Raw genomic sequence first — 17,701 nt, 5'->3', positions numbered from 1 at the left:
GGCGCCCGAGGCGCCATGATATTCACATGATTCACCCGAAATCTACATACTCGTATACAAATTATAATGATCACTAGTTGGCACACCAAATGGCACACACTCTGCGTGTGTGTGCATAGCAAAGTGTAAACCGATTTGCATTTCCGCCTGAATGATTTACGTGTGTTTGTTAGGCGAGAACTCGAGAAGGCAAATCTGATTTCCAAAGACAGGTAGTCACTTTCAGCGCCAAACAAATGTACTTTGCATTCGCAGACGAATGTCAGTGTCGTATTCTGCTTTCAAATTAAATAAATCTATTCATAACAAACATATGGAAATGATGAGTTAACACATAATAACATCACCATATTCACATAGTTTTCAAATGTTATGTTTAACTAAAACTTATAACAAACAGATACTATAAATATTTTCCCTGTTAATTTCATTTTTAGCGCTGACTTTTGATTACATGTAAAAAGTTTTCCATAGCTATCCAATACCACTCGGCGAGACAAAAAAATGGGGAGAACTTCGTTTTAAATTAAATGAAGTATGTGTGGCATAAGCACTTAAAAAGGGTTCTGTTTTGTGCGCTTTGCAAACTTAATTAGGAAACTCGTTGTACATCGTAGTACACCCTACGACACAGAAAAAAACCTAACAAAATCCAACACAGCAGAAAATCGAATGAAAAGGGCTTTCCTTGGCCGAGAATGAATTTCAGTTTCGAGTGGCTTAAACATAGAAATCCCATAAAGCCAACTGTAGGCACTTCAACCTGGCATAGACCCAAAAACACACGGAAACCCACAAAACAGGTGTGAAAAAAAAGAAAACAATTGTATGGAGCCAGATAACAGAGGCAAAATTAAGGGTGTGCGAGTTCGACACTTAAACAGAAATATGGCAAAAAATTCATTGAAGCGAAATAATTGAAAAAGGGTTTCGGTGTGTGAACAAGTTGCGAACAACTCTCTTATGCGACCCCATGCCGCAAATAAAACAAATATAGAAGTTACACAGAAATTTATGTCACATTTATCATCCGCCCCGTTGGACGAGGCGAATAAAAAAAGGGAATATATATGTGTGTCTGTGGGCGGGCAACTAAAATTCATGAAAAAACAATTGTTTACACTTTTAGTTTTCTGTCTGCAAGTGCTGTTGATTTTTTCTAGTTTCCAGCTACAAGCATTTGAATATTTTAGGTAATTTTAGCTCGGCGGGAATCGCGTTTTTTTTTCACCCCTCGAGGTGAAAATTTATAAATGTTCCTCGGAAAAGTGATTCGTTATTGTCAAGCTGATATTTCTATTATTTATACACTGTATTTTGCAGGTCTTTGACTGTCGGTATGTGACAACAACAAGTGGCATGTTTGAAGCCATTTGCAATCACATTAAATATGCAACAAATAAAGGCAACCTGAGGTAATTGAATTTGTCGGTCAAGTGTTGGCTCAATTAAATATTTATTCATTGTTTTTCTAAGAAAATGTGAGTGCAGACTTTGAATTTAAAGGAAAATATACTCATAGAACTTGCACACTTTAAAAATATAATTATATATTGGCCAAAATATTTCGATTGAACAATTAACACTCGCAATTAGGAATGCAATTTTTGATATTCCTGCAAAACGTAATTGCCAGCTTATGGCAATTAGGCCGAACGGACAATTTTGGAATACCTCTAATCGTTTGGAGCTGCACATAATTATTAATATTTTCCCATGCTCTTTGGCGCACACAATTTCGATATTTTCAAATAATCTACTCGCTACGTGGCAGGCGTCAGTGGAATGTTTGCGAAAAGTGATTGCCAAATTATGGCTTTGGCCCGCTAATTGGCTGAATTGAGAGAGGGTGAAAGTAAGGAGGGCTGTTGCCAATTTGATGCCATGAATATTTCAGGCAACATCCCTTTCAACTTCCCCATTCGATTCGCTTGGTGTTGCACTTTTGACTTGAACGCACATTAGGACGCAAAGCGCTTTTGGCTGTTTTCGAAAGTTTCATTCAACTTTGGCGAACTTTAACGTTTTGAGTACACAAATTGTTTTGCGGCTGCCTTGTTTAAAGTAAATTGATTTCATATTTCAGATCGGCCATCACGATATTTCCACAACGCACAGATGCCAAGCATGATTATCGCATTTGGAACAACCAGCTAATATCTTATGCCGGCTACAAGCAGGCGGATGGGAAAATCATTGGTGATCCCATGAACGTGGAGTTTACAGAGGTGAATTAGTAGTTCTAATTTATTTTGACTTTTCATTTTCTGTTGATTTGAACGCAAAGTTATAGACACGGTTCGAAAATATTTACAATGCCATCAAACAGCTCTTATTTATTCACATGGTTCCGCGCAATCCAGCTATCAATTTACATATCATACATGCATAAATATGTATATGTTTTTTCCACAGCCTTCGCGATATTTACACGCATCAACTGCCTTTGCCTTTAAATCCGAGCCTCCGCTGCCCTTTTGACCCACCCAATTGCCCATGTGGCGACCTTTTGTCGAACCAACAAGTTGGAAAAGCCCCAAAAGCCCACAACAACAATGTGGGCGGCAAGTTCACTCTATAGCTACATAACTCGTTGTAATAAATCTCTTTTTAAATACGCAAAAACCGAACAAACAACAAAGCTGTCAATAAATACGAGCACAAATACGGTAGCAGATGTTTCCGCCGAGCGGTTGGGGCACACTGCGATCCATGGTTTCAGTCAATCCGTAGTCCACACACCCATGCCCACATTGATGTATTTGCATATAAAAAAAAACCGAGCCCCAAAGTATCCCCATTTATTTTTACACATGTCACTTTTATATATGCCACCGCCTGCCCGCTGGCCTTATGCTGATTTTCGATTCCGAATCACATTTGTTTGATGTCCAATCCCATCGCTCCTCCATCCATCAGGTCTGCACCAAGCTGGGCTGGAAGAGCAAGGGCAGCGAGTGGGACATACTACCATTGGTGGTCTCGGCCAATGGTCACGATCCGGACTACTTTGATTACCCGCCCGAATTGATACTGGAAGTGCCGCTGACCCATCCCAAGTGAGTATAAAGATGCATCCATATGGGGGCTATTACCACAATTTACTATCGCTCAGATTTCTGATTTACTCAAAACTTACTTTCATACATTGTAAGGTCTACTCAAAACGAAATCAGGTTGACCACAGGAATACTCTAAGTTGGTTTTTATGTATTGCATGTATTTGTTAAGTTATTTATTTTTCGGGTAAAAAATTGTTAATAATCCGCCACCCTGGCGAAACCAATCCTTTCGTTGCCCTTGTCGAACACCGTGTAGAACTTGCCAATGAACACATCACCCAGAATCCAGAAGCTTAGACCCTCCATGTAGGTGAAGGCGGACATGCAGTAGGTTTGTCCATACTGCGTCACCTTGACAATGTAATCCCTGGGTGCCAGGGTGAAAACAGTGCCACCGATATTCAGGTTAACCTTGGGCAGGGATGAGACTCGACCGCACCGCACGAATGCCTCACCGCCGCCATTATCGGTGGCGCCCAGCTGGCGATTGATCTTCCTGTAGGCGGCCAGTGGAACTGCGATCAAGGAGGTGCCCGTATCGGCGATGGCCTGGCATCCGTTGCACAGCAAAATGCCATTGGTCTTGATGGTGTTCACCGTGAACTGCCAGTAGGCAGGAACGGAAACGGGCACATAGGTGAGGCTTCCCCTATAAAGACTCGAGTCAATACCGCCCAGGATCAGTTCTCCACCGCGCACAGCGGTTCCTTGTCGCTTGAGGTAGAAGGAGATAACGGGCTCATCGAGCAGTCCCTGGGAGACCATGTTGTCGAACGGCGGAGTCACTCCATCCACGGCAATCGCACTGAAGGCCAGTCCGAGGATTCCAGCAAAGGGAGCATCCACAAAGGTTGTACCCGGCTCGCTGAGTGCTTCGCCGAATGTCTGATCCTGGATGCTGATTCCCGCTATGGTCACAGTGTCGGTGGACAGGAAACCCGACAGACTGCCAGTTCCATATTCGATGGCGAACTCCTCACCATTGGCCACATACGTGCTGGATGCCGCCGAGTTGTATTTGTTGTGCCTCTGGCAGGCGGTATTCGAAGCCGGGCAACTGGCACTTGGAACCCAAAGATTGGCGGATCCCGTGTCGAACAGAATGTTGAATCTCTGCTTTGGGGTTCCGATGGCAATCACGCCGTAGTACTCATTGTTCATGGAGTTCTGCAGGTTTTCGGTGGCACTCGAGGAACTGGCACTGAAAGAGTCCCCGGCCAAAAAGGAGTACTTGGACGCCAACACGGTCTTCTCGGCCTTAACACTGCCATGGGTCTTGGTGAAGTTCTTGTTCACTTGGAGCTGGACGCGATTCAACTTGGCAACGGAATGGCCAATCCCGACAAGCACCAATAAAACTAACAACTGTCTCATGTCTGCGGTTGAAATTCGACTGTGAATAGATTTGAAATGGGTTCGAAATTTAAATAACTTCTGTCTGCTCTCCTATTTTTTATTGTCTAACTGCAAATAGCCACGAAATTTTCCATTTCTGGAAGTTAATGACGTCCACGAGTTCTGTTGGCATACTTAAGCTGACTTGGAAACAAATCCAACTCTCTCTTAGTATTAGAGATTAAAGAACTCGGCACATATTTGATACACGTTTTACGCATCTTTTTTAATACAGGTGTTTAAACATGAGGTTTATGAGACAAATAGGCAGGTGGATTAGTCTGGAGTTTAAATATATTTGACTCAGGTAAAGAATCTGGAGTATTCATCGCCGTAGGAATAGTAATCGATGCCATAGCTAGGTGGTTCTTTCACATAACTGGAGGCATAAGCACTATAACTTGAATGCTTCTTTAGTTTGGCGAAACCAATTCTCTCCTTGCCCACATCGAAAATCGTATAAACCTTTCCTAGAAAAATGTCTCCCAGAATCCATAGTAAATTTCCCTGCAAGTAGGTGAAGCCGGATAGGCACAGGATTTCATTGTTTTCCGCCTGGATCTTGTAGATGTAATCCTTTGGGGTTAGCGTGTAGGTAGTGCCACCGATATTTAGATTAACATTCGGCAGTTTGCAGAGATTGCTGCAGTCCACAAAGGCTTCTCCATTTCCAGCATCGGTGGCATTCAACACTTTATTGATCGCTCTATAGGCTCGCAGGGGAACGGCGAAGAGCGATGTACCAGTATCGGCTATGGCCTGGCATCCGTTGCACAGCAGGATGTCCCGGACTTTCACCGAATTAGCCGTAAATTGCCAATAGGCAGGCATCGATACGGGAACGTAGTTGATGCAACCCCTGTAGATGCTCCGATCTATTCCTCCCCAGATGACTTCTCCGCCAAGCTGTGAGGTGCCATCGCGCCTGAGGTAGACGGAGAACACCGGATGTTTGACCAATCCTTGCCGGATGATGTTGTCAAAGGGAGTGGTGATTCCTCCGGAGATGGACGCAAATGCCATTCCAATTATGCCGTAAAAAATGGTGTTCACAAAGGCTGAACCTGGTTCATCGACGGCCTCGGCGAAAGTCTGATTCCTGATTACCATACCATCGATGTCCACCGTACCCGTGGAGAGAAATCCAGTCAAGCTGCCTGAGCCGTACTGTATGCTAAATCCTCTTCCATCCTCCACGTGGGAACTGGACGCACTCGAGTTGTATTTATTGTGCTTCTGGCAGGCTTCGTTGGTGCTTGGACACTTCGCACTCGGCACCCATAAGTCGGATGATCCGGTGTCGAACTAAAGATTAAAACACTGCGGTGGTGTTCCGATGCAGAGCCGAATGGTGTACTCCAGATTGAATCCGTTGGTCAGCACCTGTGTCGTTTGTGAGGATTGTCTGTCCACCAGAAAATACTTGGCAGCCAGCACGATCTTCTCCGCCTTCACATTGGCATGGGTCTTGTTCTGGTTGATCTTCCGAGTGATGGGAGTCCTCCTCAGTTGGCCCATCGAATGGCCAAGCAGCAGTAAAAATAGTGGTATAATTAGTAGTTGGCCGACTTTCATGACTGCGTCTATTAAACAAATGTGTCTTATTGTAACTAGGGAAGGTAGCTTAAATACTCAACGAGGCTAAACTATTTCATAATCCGACGGTTATATGCTTTTTAGTTATATGATTTAATTAGCTGTTCGTTGTAAATGACCTAAAGTATCCATGCAAATATGATTAATGCTGTTGGCTTTGCGCTTTTTTACGTGACATGGTGACTCTTTAATTAAATCTGTTTTATTATGCATTCAATTACAAATTTCAGTTATAGGTAATGTATCTCTTGGGGATTATTGAGTCACTTTATAACTTCTTTAAACTGCATAATTCTGCATAAAATGTGTTTCGAAAGCATGTGAACTATGGCGGTTCAGTTGGGACTCCATGGTGTTTAGCTACTCAATTAGCTTGTCGTCGTTGCCACGTCGGGATTACGTCCGACGTACATCAGCTGGTCGGTTGATGGCTTGTATAACCAATGGATTTGCATCCACAATCGCGGCCTGTGGCCACTGACCCAACCACCCGCACCAGTTAGCCATATCTCCTCATATGAATCGAGCTGGCGAAATAAAAGCACCCAATACTTTTGCTCTCCCATTGCAGATTCGAATGGTTCTCGGATCTGGGACTGCGATGGTACGCCCTGCCCGCCGTATCCAGTATGCTGTTCGATGTGGGCGGCATACAGTTTACGGCCACCACATTCAGCGGTTGGTACATGTCGACAGAGATTGGCAGCCGGAATTTATGCGACACAAATCGCCGCAATATGCTGGAGGTAAGTTGGAGTAAAAAGACATTCGACCATGTATATTTGTGGTAATTTTAGTATTGATATCCGCCTCCCCCCACTGTTCCCACTCCCCCGTGACATTGTCCTTGCTCTTGTCCTTGTCCGATGTCCTTGATGTCTTTGTCGCTGTATCGCGATGTGGCGCTTATTTCATTATAAGGCCGCATAATGTGCAGAGCACCCGGCAAACGGGGACTACCCCTTATCATTCCAGCTGTCTCCACATAAAGCCCTCTTTTTTTTACTGGGCCAACATTCTTTTTACCCACCAGCTATGTGCCGCTGGGCGGTGGATGTAAGCTGGTTAACAGCACTTAAGAACGCCGGCTCTTTAAGTCCTGAAAAATGTTGCCTTGGCCAATAATTACGGAGTGAAAATTAAAATAATTTTATGCTCGATTCTGACCTGCAACTAAATACACTGGCAATGCATTTAAAATTCGATCGATCTCAGCAGCCTAATTAGATTGCAGCAGCATGAAAACGCCATTAGCACTTCTCCGGAAATCGGGTTCCATTTTATGACAGCAAAATGTTGCGACAGGTGCACAGGTGCATTGGTAGGCCAATGTGAGGATGTAACTTGATGTAAAATATAAAAAATATATGATATTATTTCCACTTCACTTAATTAATTGAGTACTTAATGCAGTTAAAATGTTCTGTTTAACCAGGAAGTCAAAATATGTCTTTAAGTATAACAATTTTTTATAAAAATGATATAAAATGTATGACAAATTTTGCAGATATCACAGCTATCAAATTTATTGTAGTTCTACTGATAATTATTTTTATTAAGGTACATAGCTCGTTCTTATTATTATGCGTAAAATGTGTGCGCTTTGGCAAACATTTCCCATTATCCTGTGGTATTTGTCATCATCAAAGTCAATCATTTGCAAGCATCAGCTCCACTCGTGACATTCGATGGCCTGTGGCCAAATTAATAATTGACATACGTTGTGGCTTCTAACTCGCAAGTGGTAAGTGGCACGAGGCAAGTGGCAAGAGGCTTGGGCCACTTGTTGGACCTGGCCACCACAGTAGCATAGGTGGTAATTAATAAATGCTGGCCGCAAAACCGAACAGTAAACGAAAATCGACATAGTTATTCGATTAGAGCGATTAGGCAGTAACGAAATTGATTTTTAACTAACCGCAGACGGTGGCGCTGAAGATGCAACTGGACACCCGTACGCCCACATCCTTGTGGAAGGACAAGGCCGTGGTGGAGATGAACATCGCCGTGCTCCACTCCTACCAGAGTCGCAACGTGACCATTGTGGATCACCACACGGCCAGCGAGAGCTTCATGAAGCATTTCGAGAACGAGTCCAAGCTCAGGTGAGTGAGCCCCCAGATCGGCGATTATATCCGGTGTGTTTGTTTATGACCCGGCTGGGTTGGCATTTATGACACCTCCGCATATACATATATCCATATCCCAACCGCATGTTTATGGCGTAACGTGTTTTATTTGACTTTACCACGGCCGCGGGGAAAATCGCACGGAAAACTCTTTTGCAGGTGCGAAAGTAAATTTATCGCTTCCAATTTGCTGTCGCCAGCGTTTATGTAAAGTGCTCGCGAGACACATAAATGCCGCACAATTTGTCAAACTTATTTCATTGGCGTTGGCACAAAAGGGCGGAGTTTTTCTTTTTGTAGAAGTTATAAATAAATATAACATTGTTCGCATTTCAGTTGCGCAATAAGCGCTTTACTTTGTTTACTTTTTTGGTATAGTTAGATTTCGAAATAAGGAGTACATTACCATTTCACAAATGTCCTTAACCTTGTTTAAATGGGCTATTTTAGAATGCCCAAACCAGTCTAAATCGTCTCCTTTTACAAGCACTAAATCAAAACCATAAGCCTTGTGTCTATTTTTATGGCAACGACAGACGGGGGCAGCCACAATTAACTTAGTTAATGGTAATCTGCCATTTGGGGCACTAAAAATACTGGAAATGAGTCCAAAGGATTCAGTCACCCCCTCGTCAATTAATGGACATCGCTTGCCGTTGCTGAAATCATCTCTGTTTCTCCACAGGAATGGGTGTCCCGCTGATTGGATTTGGATCGTGCCGCCGCTGTCGGGCTCCATAACGCCGGTGTTCCATCAGGAGATGGCTCTGTACTACCTGAAGCCCTCGTTCGAGTACCAGGATCCCGCCTGGCGCACCCACGTGTGGAAGAAGGGTCGTGGCGAGAGCAAGGGCAAGAAGCCAAGACGTAAATTCAATTTTAAACAAATCGCTAGGTAAGTACTTACCGTTAACGTGGCGACCTTTGGCGGTGCTCCCGCTCCTGGTCCTCCTCCTGATCCTTGCCCATACTCCCACCATTATCCTTAACCATTCGGTGGATGATGATGATGATGATGTTGATACTCGCATCCTTGCCCGTGTAATTGTCCCCGTGTTCGGTCGTTTTGCCACCGTGTCACACGACAGCATCAGCAGGGATTAGCTTTTAAGTAGATTACATGGATTGTGGTTTATTGCCATGGGGCTTCCTGCTCCGCAGCTCCTGCTCCTCCTGCTCCACCTCCATCTGCCCCAGTGTTATCAAGTCGCCCGGATAATTTGGTACATTGCATCATGTTTGTTGTGCCCGTTATTGTTATTTTAAATGTTATTTGCCGGGATACTGCCACGTCCTTTCTATCTGAGATCTCCCCTAGATTTAGCAGCAGAATTGGGAACATATGTGCGTCTGAAGTTGATTGTTATGCAAATTTGATGTCCTTATTTTATGCGAGGTAAAACGCTGAGGCATTTATAAGTTAGTTTCCGCTTTTACGAACTTAAATTGAAATTCATCAGGAAGAAAGGAAGCTTGTTTGAACTAGAATTTAAAGTCACAGCAAACAAAGTTAAACCAAAGGGCAAATTAACCAGCTTAAGAATTTTGGTTAGCCTGCAGTCTGCATTTAGATTGTATAACAAATAATAAATATTAATTTGTGATACTGTTAATATGTCATTTAATTATAAGTCAAGTGCATGTGTAAACTTACTTTGGTCAATATGCAGTCTGATGCAGAAACCGCTTGTGCAACAGATATGTTAATCAATTCAGTATCCGATTTGTAAACAAATAAACGAAGCTGAATCTATCGGATTCAATAGTCTTAATCCGAGCAAATTATTCATTTAGCATTGGCTCAATTGCTTAATCCTTACACCTATTCATGTAGCCGTCCATTAATCGGCTGCTCAAACAAACAACTGCGGCGGGCCCTAACAAATAAAATCAATTACACAATTAAGCAGGTAGAAAAAAAAACAACATATGAACTAATGAAAATTGCTGTTAAATAAAGAGTGAAGAATTATAATGATTATTTAATGACCGCACTTTAAAGCGCTGCACGTTAATGGCATTGTCCACACCAGCGTATTTTGCATGCTAATTAATTTTAATTTACTGCAATCAGTCCGTTGAAGCCAACAACATGGCCCGGCCAACAAGCAACTGCCAAATGGCGTTCACAAATTCATTAAAAAGTTATCAATTAAAACTGTTGCAACTGCACATGTACGGCCCGGCATTAAATCGACTCCTATTCGAGGGCCCAACTTTTTATCAGCGCTCAAATGAAATCATTCGTATTTACGTATTTATGAGGGGATATACGTATTACGTATCCGCACATATATCCATGCTGCGATGACAGGCCGTAGACATAATTAAGTTTAATTGTTTCAGCACGCGCCGCGGCTCTTAGCTCTGATGAGATGAAATGGAATTAAATCAGCGCTGACATCGACAACTTTATGAAAATGAAATTATATTCATGCTCGCACAAAAGTGTGTGCAGCGAAATGCGTGAGGATGAAATGCTGGAGATGGGGGTGGATGTGGAGATGGATGTGGCAATGGATGTGGAGGTGCAGGAGTCGCTGCTCCCGGGGATCGGGAAGTGGAAGTGCGTCGGGCACGAGGTGCTGCAAAGTGGAAGTGCCAGACATATTGAATTACATTTAAACTGCCTATAAGCATCCATTTGGCCTCTTATCCCAAAAAGTAGTTCCCTGCCAGGCGCAGACTGAAGGCAGCCGGCGCAGAGCCAAGAAAACAATGGCATCCCAAAGGAAAATAAGAAATGGAAGCCAGGCATGCTGAAGTTTCAACTAGGGAATACCCTATACGTTTTACTGAAGAAATATCTCAAAGTTTCTAGAACGACTTCGTTGCAAGTACAAGTACATCAATGAGTAACTAAAGTACTCTTTTCTGAATTGTATTTATTTAGCATATTTTCAACCATACTTACTTAATATTATTTACACAATTCCTTAGTAATAAATGTAGTACAGACGAAAGGGTTCTGAACAACGTCTGTCGTTGAAGCAGCTGAAGGATTTTCTCTCATACATAGGCCTTTAATTTTTCGCAGGAAAATTCCTCGACTTTCAGTGTGTTGCCTCGCTTTTTGCTGTGCATAAAATTTTATGCGATCCTACTTTAAATGTCGAAATGAAACAGGGCGTCCGACTCTATGAAATAAAATTCAGTTGCGCCCTTTTGATTATTGACTAACCATGTGTGCAGATCCTTACATACATATGTGTATGTATTTGTAGACAATTTTCCAATTACTCGGCATGTCAATCAATGTGGCTATATCAGCCGACGCCTCTTATGTTCTACATATGTTATGGTCTTAGCCTCGACAAGAAGGCTTATTATGGCTCGAATGGCGATGGATGCTGGTCGTGTTGCTTTAAGGCATTCACCATTTGGCCAAATAAACGAGCTAAACATTCGTTCTCACTTCGTTGCAGGGCTGTGAAATTTACATCGAAACTATTTGGACGCGCCTTGTCGAAACGCATAAAGGCAACAGTTCTATATGCCACCGAAACTGGCAAATCGGAGCAGTATGCCAAGCAACTTTGTGAACTCCTGGGACACGCATTCAATGCACAGGTGAGTTTAACACGAGGTATTTAATAAAGTAGCAAAAGAAAATCCTACGAAATGAACACTCAAGCTTGTCATTTCTAGCTGAACATATTAATATTATAACAAAATAGAGTAAAAATTATCGGGTGTAGTTTACAAATTTGTTCAAAATAAGCCCGGGTAGTGAGCTACCATTAGGCATACTTCATACTGCCAAATGACATCCCTAATTTGACATTATAAAACGCTTTAACCTACATCTAAAATTAGCCCCATTTCGGGTGTCCCCAATTTAACCTGCGACCTTAGACTTGCCGTAAAGGCCAGCGCCACATGAGACAAATTAGCATAAAACCGAAATTTACTTTTACATTTTTTTTTTGTATGCCGGCTTAGTGTCCGGTTGTTTCCGTTTCCTCCGATCCACAGGATCCGGTACAGCTTGGCCTAGTCGAAGTCCTGGTTTCCTCGACATGTGTGTGTGTAAAAAGCATCTGCCGGCTGCCTGGCAAAATAAGATAAGCTGCAAACACCTGTGACAAACCACAGGGTATTTGTGAGAATCCAGGCTCATTAGGTTCTCCTCTGGCCATAATGCGTGTTTTGGGCCCGAGTATCTAATGACCACAAAAGTAAAAGAGAAGGAATGAACAGAATACGGATACCCACAGCACTAAATTGTTTATTCATTTAGATATATTGCATGTCCGACTACGATATATCCTCCATTGAGCACGAGGCATTGTTAATTGTTGTGGCCTCCACCTTTGGCAACGGTGATCCCCCCGAGAATGGCGAGGTAAGTACTCTCCCCCCTCAGGATCATAGTGAACTAATTAATGGATTAGGCCTAGCCGCTTCCTAACGACCCGAAATTTGAACTTTAACTTTTCGTCCCTGCCACGCAGCTTTTCTCCCAGGAATTGTATGCGATGCGTGTCCAGGAGTCTGGCGAGCATGGATTGCAGGACTCCAGGTGAGTCAATGAATTCCCACCCCTTCTCCACCTCCTTCTCTCCATTCTGTTGGCGCAGTCTTTGCATAAATTTCGTATAAATCAATTTTTTTGCGGTTACTTCGATGTCGTGGAAGGAGCAAGGATAATAAATAGGGACGAAGGGGCGTAACTGAATTGCTTTTTAAGCAAGTTTTCTTTCATTTTGAATATCAAGCTCATGCAAATGCGGTTTTTTCGGATCAATTTTTATTGCATACCTTGTGGGGCATGCAATGAGATTTTAATCCCTTGTCTGTGGTAAGGAAACAAAAGCCGGATTAATTAATTATTTAGCTGGACAACTTTTAGACCATAAATTGAAATATATATAAGCAGAATATCATGGCTACTCACTTTAAATTGAATATGAATTTTAATTTATTTACTAATATTTATCTAAGTGCAATTCAAGGCATTAAATTTTATTTGCTGGGCGTTCACTGAGTTATGCCCACTGTAGCTACTTGCAATTCCAGAACTGTTGGCTTTATTGCTGACACATATTTGGCATTTTTGTATTATTAATTGGCCCCTCTTCTTGTTGTCTCGCATACTTGGCTTTAAAATTACAAAGGCACACACACACACACATGGGCCCTCGCACACATACCGATGCGCGCAGGGATAAGGACACGCACTTAAGTGCGTGCCGCTTGAGAGAGCAGACAAATCCGCGCAATTTCCCTTCTGCCACAGCGAAGGGGAAAAAACAATAATAATAATTTTGTTATTTCGATATTTTGCCTCACGTATGTAGGTCTGTGTGGGGTTTTTATGATGTAAAGGGGATTTCCGCTTGACAACTTTGACAACTTGGGGCACACACACCACCCAGCCATTCTTTGGTTGCTAAATTTATACCTAAACAAGCTGGGAGTCGCCTGTTGAAAATGAAATTGAAAATTCATATGCTGCTGACGGAAGGTCCTGGGGCTGCCGAAACAAACACACGCCCTCCACACGGACGGAAGCCAATTCAATAACATATTACGAGAGTCAGGCTGTAAAAAATGTCCTGCGGCCGCATTTCCGCACTTCCGCTCTTCCGATAAGGGAGATGATTTAATTGAAAAATAATGGCTGGATTCTCTGATCTGACATAATTGTGCGTGTTTATTGTATCGATTGGGCATGCCCATTAATTGGAGTTTATTATAATGGGCGAATTGTGATGAGCGGCCTCCCGTGTTCTTAGTTTCACTCCTTTTGTGTGCTGTAAAAACCAATTAATTTGATTTATTACTTCTTCATTGGATCCCATTTTGTATTTATCTGCTTGTTGAATTGGGCGAAGCTCATTTGTGCGGAAGTTTCGCAGGAATTTTGCCAAACCTGAGCTAATTAGCATGCTCATTTCGCATTTGTATTATGATTAATTGTCGGGCAAATTATAGGAGGGAATTTATCTAAGAACCTTTTGTATCAGACTCGGCTATAATCGTTTCAATTATTCTGTAGCATTTAAAGCACTCCCTTGAATCGATTGCAATTTTCCTTTTCCAGCATTACAGAAATGAGGCCCTGCCTCCTTGGCTGCCTTTTTGGGTGCCACGCTGCGTATGAGCAATTTAAACAACCAAGCCTCGCAGCCTGATGCCAAAATCGCTTCGGGGAGGCTATCAACATCATGTGAGCTGGGCTGCTTGCCGATGGTCCTCCTTTTTGGCTGCTTAAACGCTCGAGTGAGCTTGGCTCGTGTATTTGTGTTTCTTATTTTCCCGGGGCATTTTGTCGCTTCGCAAATTGCTTTGCTCTTAATTGTTTGCTTCGATTGATTTAATTTTAAAGCTTGGCAAGTTGCAAACTTGCTGGAGCAACTTGCCGAAACTGAAACTCAGACTATTGCTTAATAGTTTCCGCATAGTTTCGAGTCGAAAGTCAAGTCGAAAGCAGAGACTTTTTCAGCCCATAGAATGTTAAGACTAGCGACTTTTGGTAAAATATTTGTGGCGCCACAGAAGAGAACTCACTGGTTGGGAATGACATAGCTTGGGAACCACAAAAGAGCACAATTCGTTTAAAAATACTGGCCTCGTCCTGCTTTGAGTCAAGTGACTGTCATCTCGAGCTCACTTAATTGCAGTCCATTATGCCATCAACGCCTCTGAGTGTCCTTTTAAGTGTCTGCCGTGTGGGTGGCATGTTTGTGTTTTTATGTGTGAGCACCTGACATCCGTATCCTGTTGTCTGTAAACTGCAACAGCTCGGAATGGGGCACTTATCCGGCCTTAGACGTCATCATTAAGGACAGGTGGGCACGATGCATTTGCCATGAAAGTTGCTTCACTCTGATGATGGCATCTATATGCTCGCAATTACTCCACTTTGCATAATGAGTGGAGCCAAACACTTGAATAAAATGCTTCTGAAAATCATTAGCATCTTTTTTTATGCCCCGCCCCCTCTTCTTAGCTGATTTTCAAGTGCACAAAAATAATTACAAGCACAAGTTGCTGGATGTGGCCACTTGACTCAAGAGCAGACTGAATAAATACGGGGCGAAAATGGCACAGCCAGCTTTTAGGCAACTTGGCAAATTTATGATGCTGCGGGCTGCACTGCGAATATTACGTATACGCAGTGTGTGCGCCAGGTTAGCTTAAATGTGCATATTACCCTGCTTACTTCTAATATGGCTTATCAACGAATGTTTGACTATTAGCCTATTAATAATTGTATCTTTTTAATGCATATTTATAATTTTATTTTCTAAAACTATTTATAGCAGTGTTTTGGTGTAAAAGTACAGCCAATTCGCAACGAAGCTTGGCTTCGTTTTAATTATTCGGCGTCCAGGATTTGCAGTCTGCCACTTCGTTCTTTGGCCCTGCTGTTTCCATTTTTTTTTTCGCTTTCAATAGTTTTGCTCTGGCACCTGCTCTTTTCCTGTATTTTCCCGCCTCACTCGGTGAAAGTTGAGCTGTAAATTACAACACTCTTTTCACGCAATGCTGCACTTTTGGGTGAATGGGATGTCTGTTTGTTTGCGTGCTATTTGGATCCTTCCGGCTCGTTGTTGTTGCCGCTTTAAGGAGCATGTGATTAAGTTGATAGGCGTCACACAGCTTACAACTTGGCTAAGCACCGAAGCGTTGAGTTGTGCTTTCTGCCGGCGTGATGAATTGCATGTGTTTCGCTTGGAGTGGGATTACGCTTACTTATACTTACAATGGTTAAGGGGGACTTAAAAGTTCTTGGGATGATTATATAGATTAGATTCATCTCTTTCGCAAACAACTAAGGTTACATGCTAAGGTTACACATGCTGACTCTGGATGTGCACATGCTTAAATATTGATTGTCTAATTTATCGCACCAGACGAACAATAATATTTGCCCTTCTGTATTAATTATAACAAGTTAGTATTGCTTAACCCATTTAGATATAATGAGGATTGGGTATCGATACTTAAGTCGCAGAGCCGCTTAAGTAGCAATGCCGTAATTTAATATTCCTCTCCATGACCATCGCATTATGAGGAGTTGAGTGCCAGCGTGGTGGCTTCATCCTGGACGTAATCCCCGACAGGGTCTGCTCCATCAGTTGCTGTTAACAAGCTTCTACAACTTGTAAGCCCCATGCCAGGCGGTCGTGACGGGTGCTGAGCCCTCTGCTCGGGGCAACAGGTTTTTACGACCCCACCAAAGCCATAAACTTTGACCCAAAGCCAAGCTGAGCAGCTGGGGCTCAAATAGTTTTAAACGCACTGCTAGTGGGCCATGGCCTTGGCCAGATGCAGTTGGCAGTTGAGCCGTTGAGCAGTCTGGCCAAGAGCGGATTTTTCGTCGGTCTTTGGGTTTTAGTTAAAGGATGCCAGTGTTCATTGTTGAATCATCACTCAAATTTTCCCTCTCCAACTGAGCAGTCGAAAACTGCAGTTTGGGCGGGGGAAAACTCACATGCTGGGCTCTTCCAGCTTTTCCAGCTTGCCGATGACGAGCAGCTGACGAGCGGATGATTACGTTTTTTTTTTGGTAGTGAATTGCCCATGTCCCAGTCCATGTCCATGTCCTTCTCTGAATTCCAGTCCACATCTTGTCTTTTCTTTCTGGCTACAGCAGTACTTTGTGCTCATTTTATTTTGGCAGTTTTTGCACATTTCATTTTCATTTTTTTCCCCGGTTTTTTTCTTGTATTTTTCACTACATCCAATGACAAGCGTAATAAATGCTTTGCTGTCAGCCTCTGCTTTTCTTCTTTTATTGTTGCCTCCTTTGGCGTGTTTTGTTCATTGTTTAGTTCCTACACAACAACAACAGCAGCCGGAGCTCCCGTCCGCCCTTGACCACGCCCCCTGCCCATTGTTGGGTCGTCCTTTGTGAAATATGAAACGGCGGGCGGGCAAGTCCTCTTCCCAATAGGCCCATTTTAATTTGAGTGTTCTTGGGGACTGTTTCCAAAACTGGCCTGCATACTTCTGGGCTGCCACCCAAAAGAGTTGCACTGTATGGTGTCACTTCCTCCTAGCAGTAGGCCTCAAAAGACTCAACCAAAATCTTTCCTTTTCTGCCCACCCAAACAGCATTGGCTCGTCGAAGTCCTTCATGAAGGCCAGCTCGCGTCAGGAGTTCATGAAGCTGCCACTGCAACAGGTGAAGAGAATCGACCGCTGGGACTCGCTGCGGGGCTCCACCTCGGACACCTTCACCGAGGAGACCTTTGGCCCCCTCTCCAATGTCCGGTTCGCCGTTTTTGCCCTCGGCTCCTCGGCCTATCCAAATTTCTGCGCCTTCGGTCAGTATGTGGACAACATTCTGGGCGAGCTGGGCGGCGAACGCCTGCTGAGGGTGGCCTACGGCGACGAGATGTGCGGACAGGAGCAGTCGTTCCGGAAGTGGGCGCCCGAGGTATTCAAGGTGAGTGCGGCTGTCTAAAGTGACACCTTCATGGGGAAACTGTGCCGGGGACACGCGGAAGTTTTCGAAAGAAGAAGGAACCGAGGCATGCAGTGCGTATACGCAACGCACTTTGGGTG

General features: G+C 43.4%; 3 protein-coding genes across 3 annotated transcripts in view; 1 reads left to right on the top strand and 2 right to left on the bottom strand.

Moving 5' to 3' along the window:
- Positions 1-17,701, top strand: part of LOC6612066 (nitric oxide synthase) — a 33,047-nt gene that overhangs the window by 12,250 nt on the left and 3,096 nt on the right. The window contains exons 6-15 of the mRNA XM_032713966.1: positions 1,324-1,415; positions 2,087-2,228; positions 2,920-3,059; positions 6,625-6,799; positions 7,977-8,158; positions 8,868-9,077; positions 11,608-11,752; positions 12,423-12,527; positions 12,637-12,704; positions 17,249-17,582. Coding sequence (XP_032569857.1) covers positions 1,324-1,415; positions 2,087-2,228; positions 2,920-3,059; positions 6,625-6,799; positions 7,977-8,158; positions 8,868-9,077; positions 11,608-11,752; positions 12,423-12,527; positions 12,637-12,704; positions 17,249-17,582 — 1,593 coding nt within the window. The remainder of the gene's footprint in view (positions 1-1,323; positions 1,416-2,086; positions 2,229-2,919; positions 3,060-6,624; positions 6,800-7,976; positions 8,159-8,867; positions 9,078-11,607; positions 11,753-12,422; positions 12,528-12,636; positions 12,705-17,248; positions 17,583-17,701) is intronic.
- LOC6612068 (lysosomal aspartic protease) lies at positions 3,200-4,465 on the bottom strand. Its single transcript, XM_002036549.2, has one exon. It carries the CDS (start codon positions 4,434-4,436, stop codon positions 3,258-3,260), a length of 1,179 nt encoding a protein of 392 aa, XP_002036585.1. The 5' UTR covers positions 4,437-4,465; the 3' UTR covers positions 3,200-3,257.
- LOC6612067 (lysosomal aspartic protease) lies at positions 4,761-6,032 on the bottom strand. The gene is given in 1 exon segment (XM_032713967.1): positions 4,761-6,032. A coding segment is annotated over 1 exon segment (1,272 nt).

The sequence above is a fragment of the Drosophila sechellia genome, chromosome 2L (genome assembly GCF_004382195.2).
Source record: "Drosophila sechellia strain sech25 chromosome 2L, ASM438219v1, whole genome shotgun sequence".
Lineage (NCBI taxonomy): Eukaryota > Metazoa > Arthropoda > Insecta > Diptera > Drosophilidae > Drosophila > Drosophila sechellia.
Note: the sequence above shows the minus strand (reverse complement) of the source record. Positions and strands in the feature narration are given on the sequence as shown.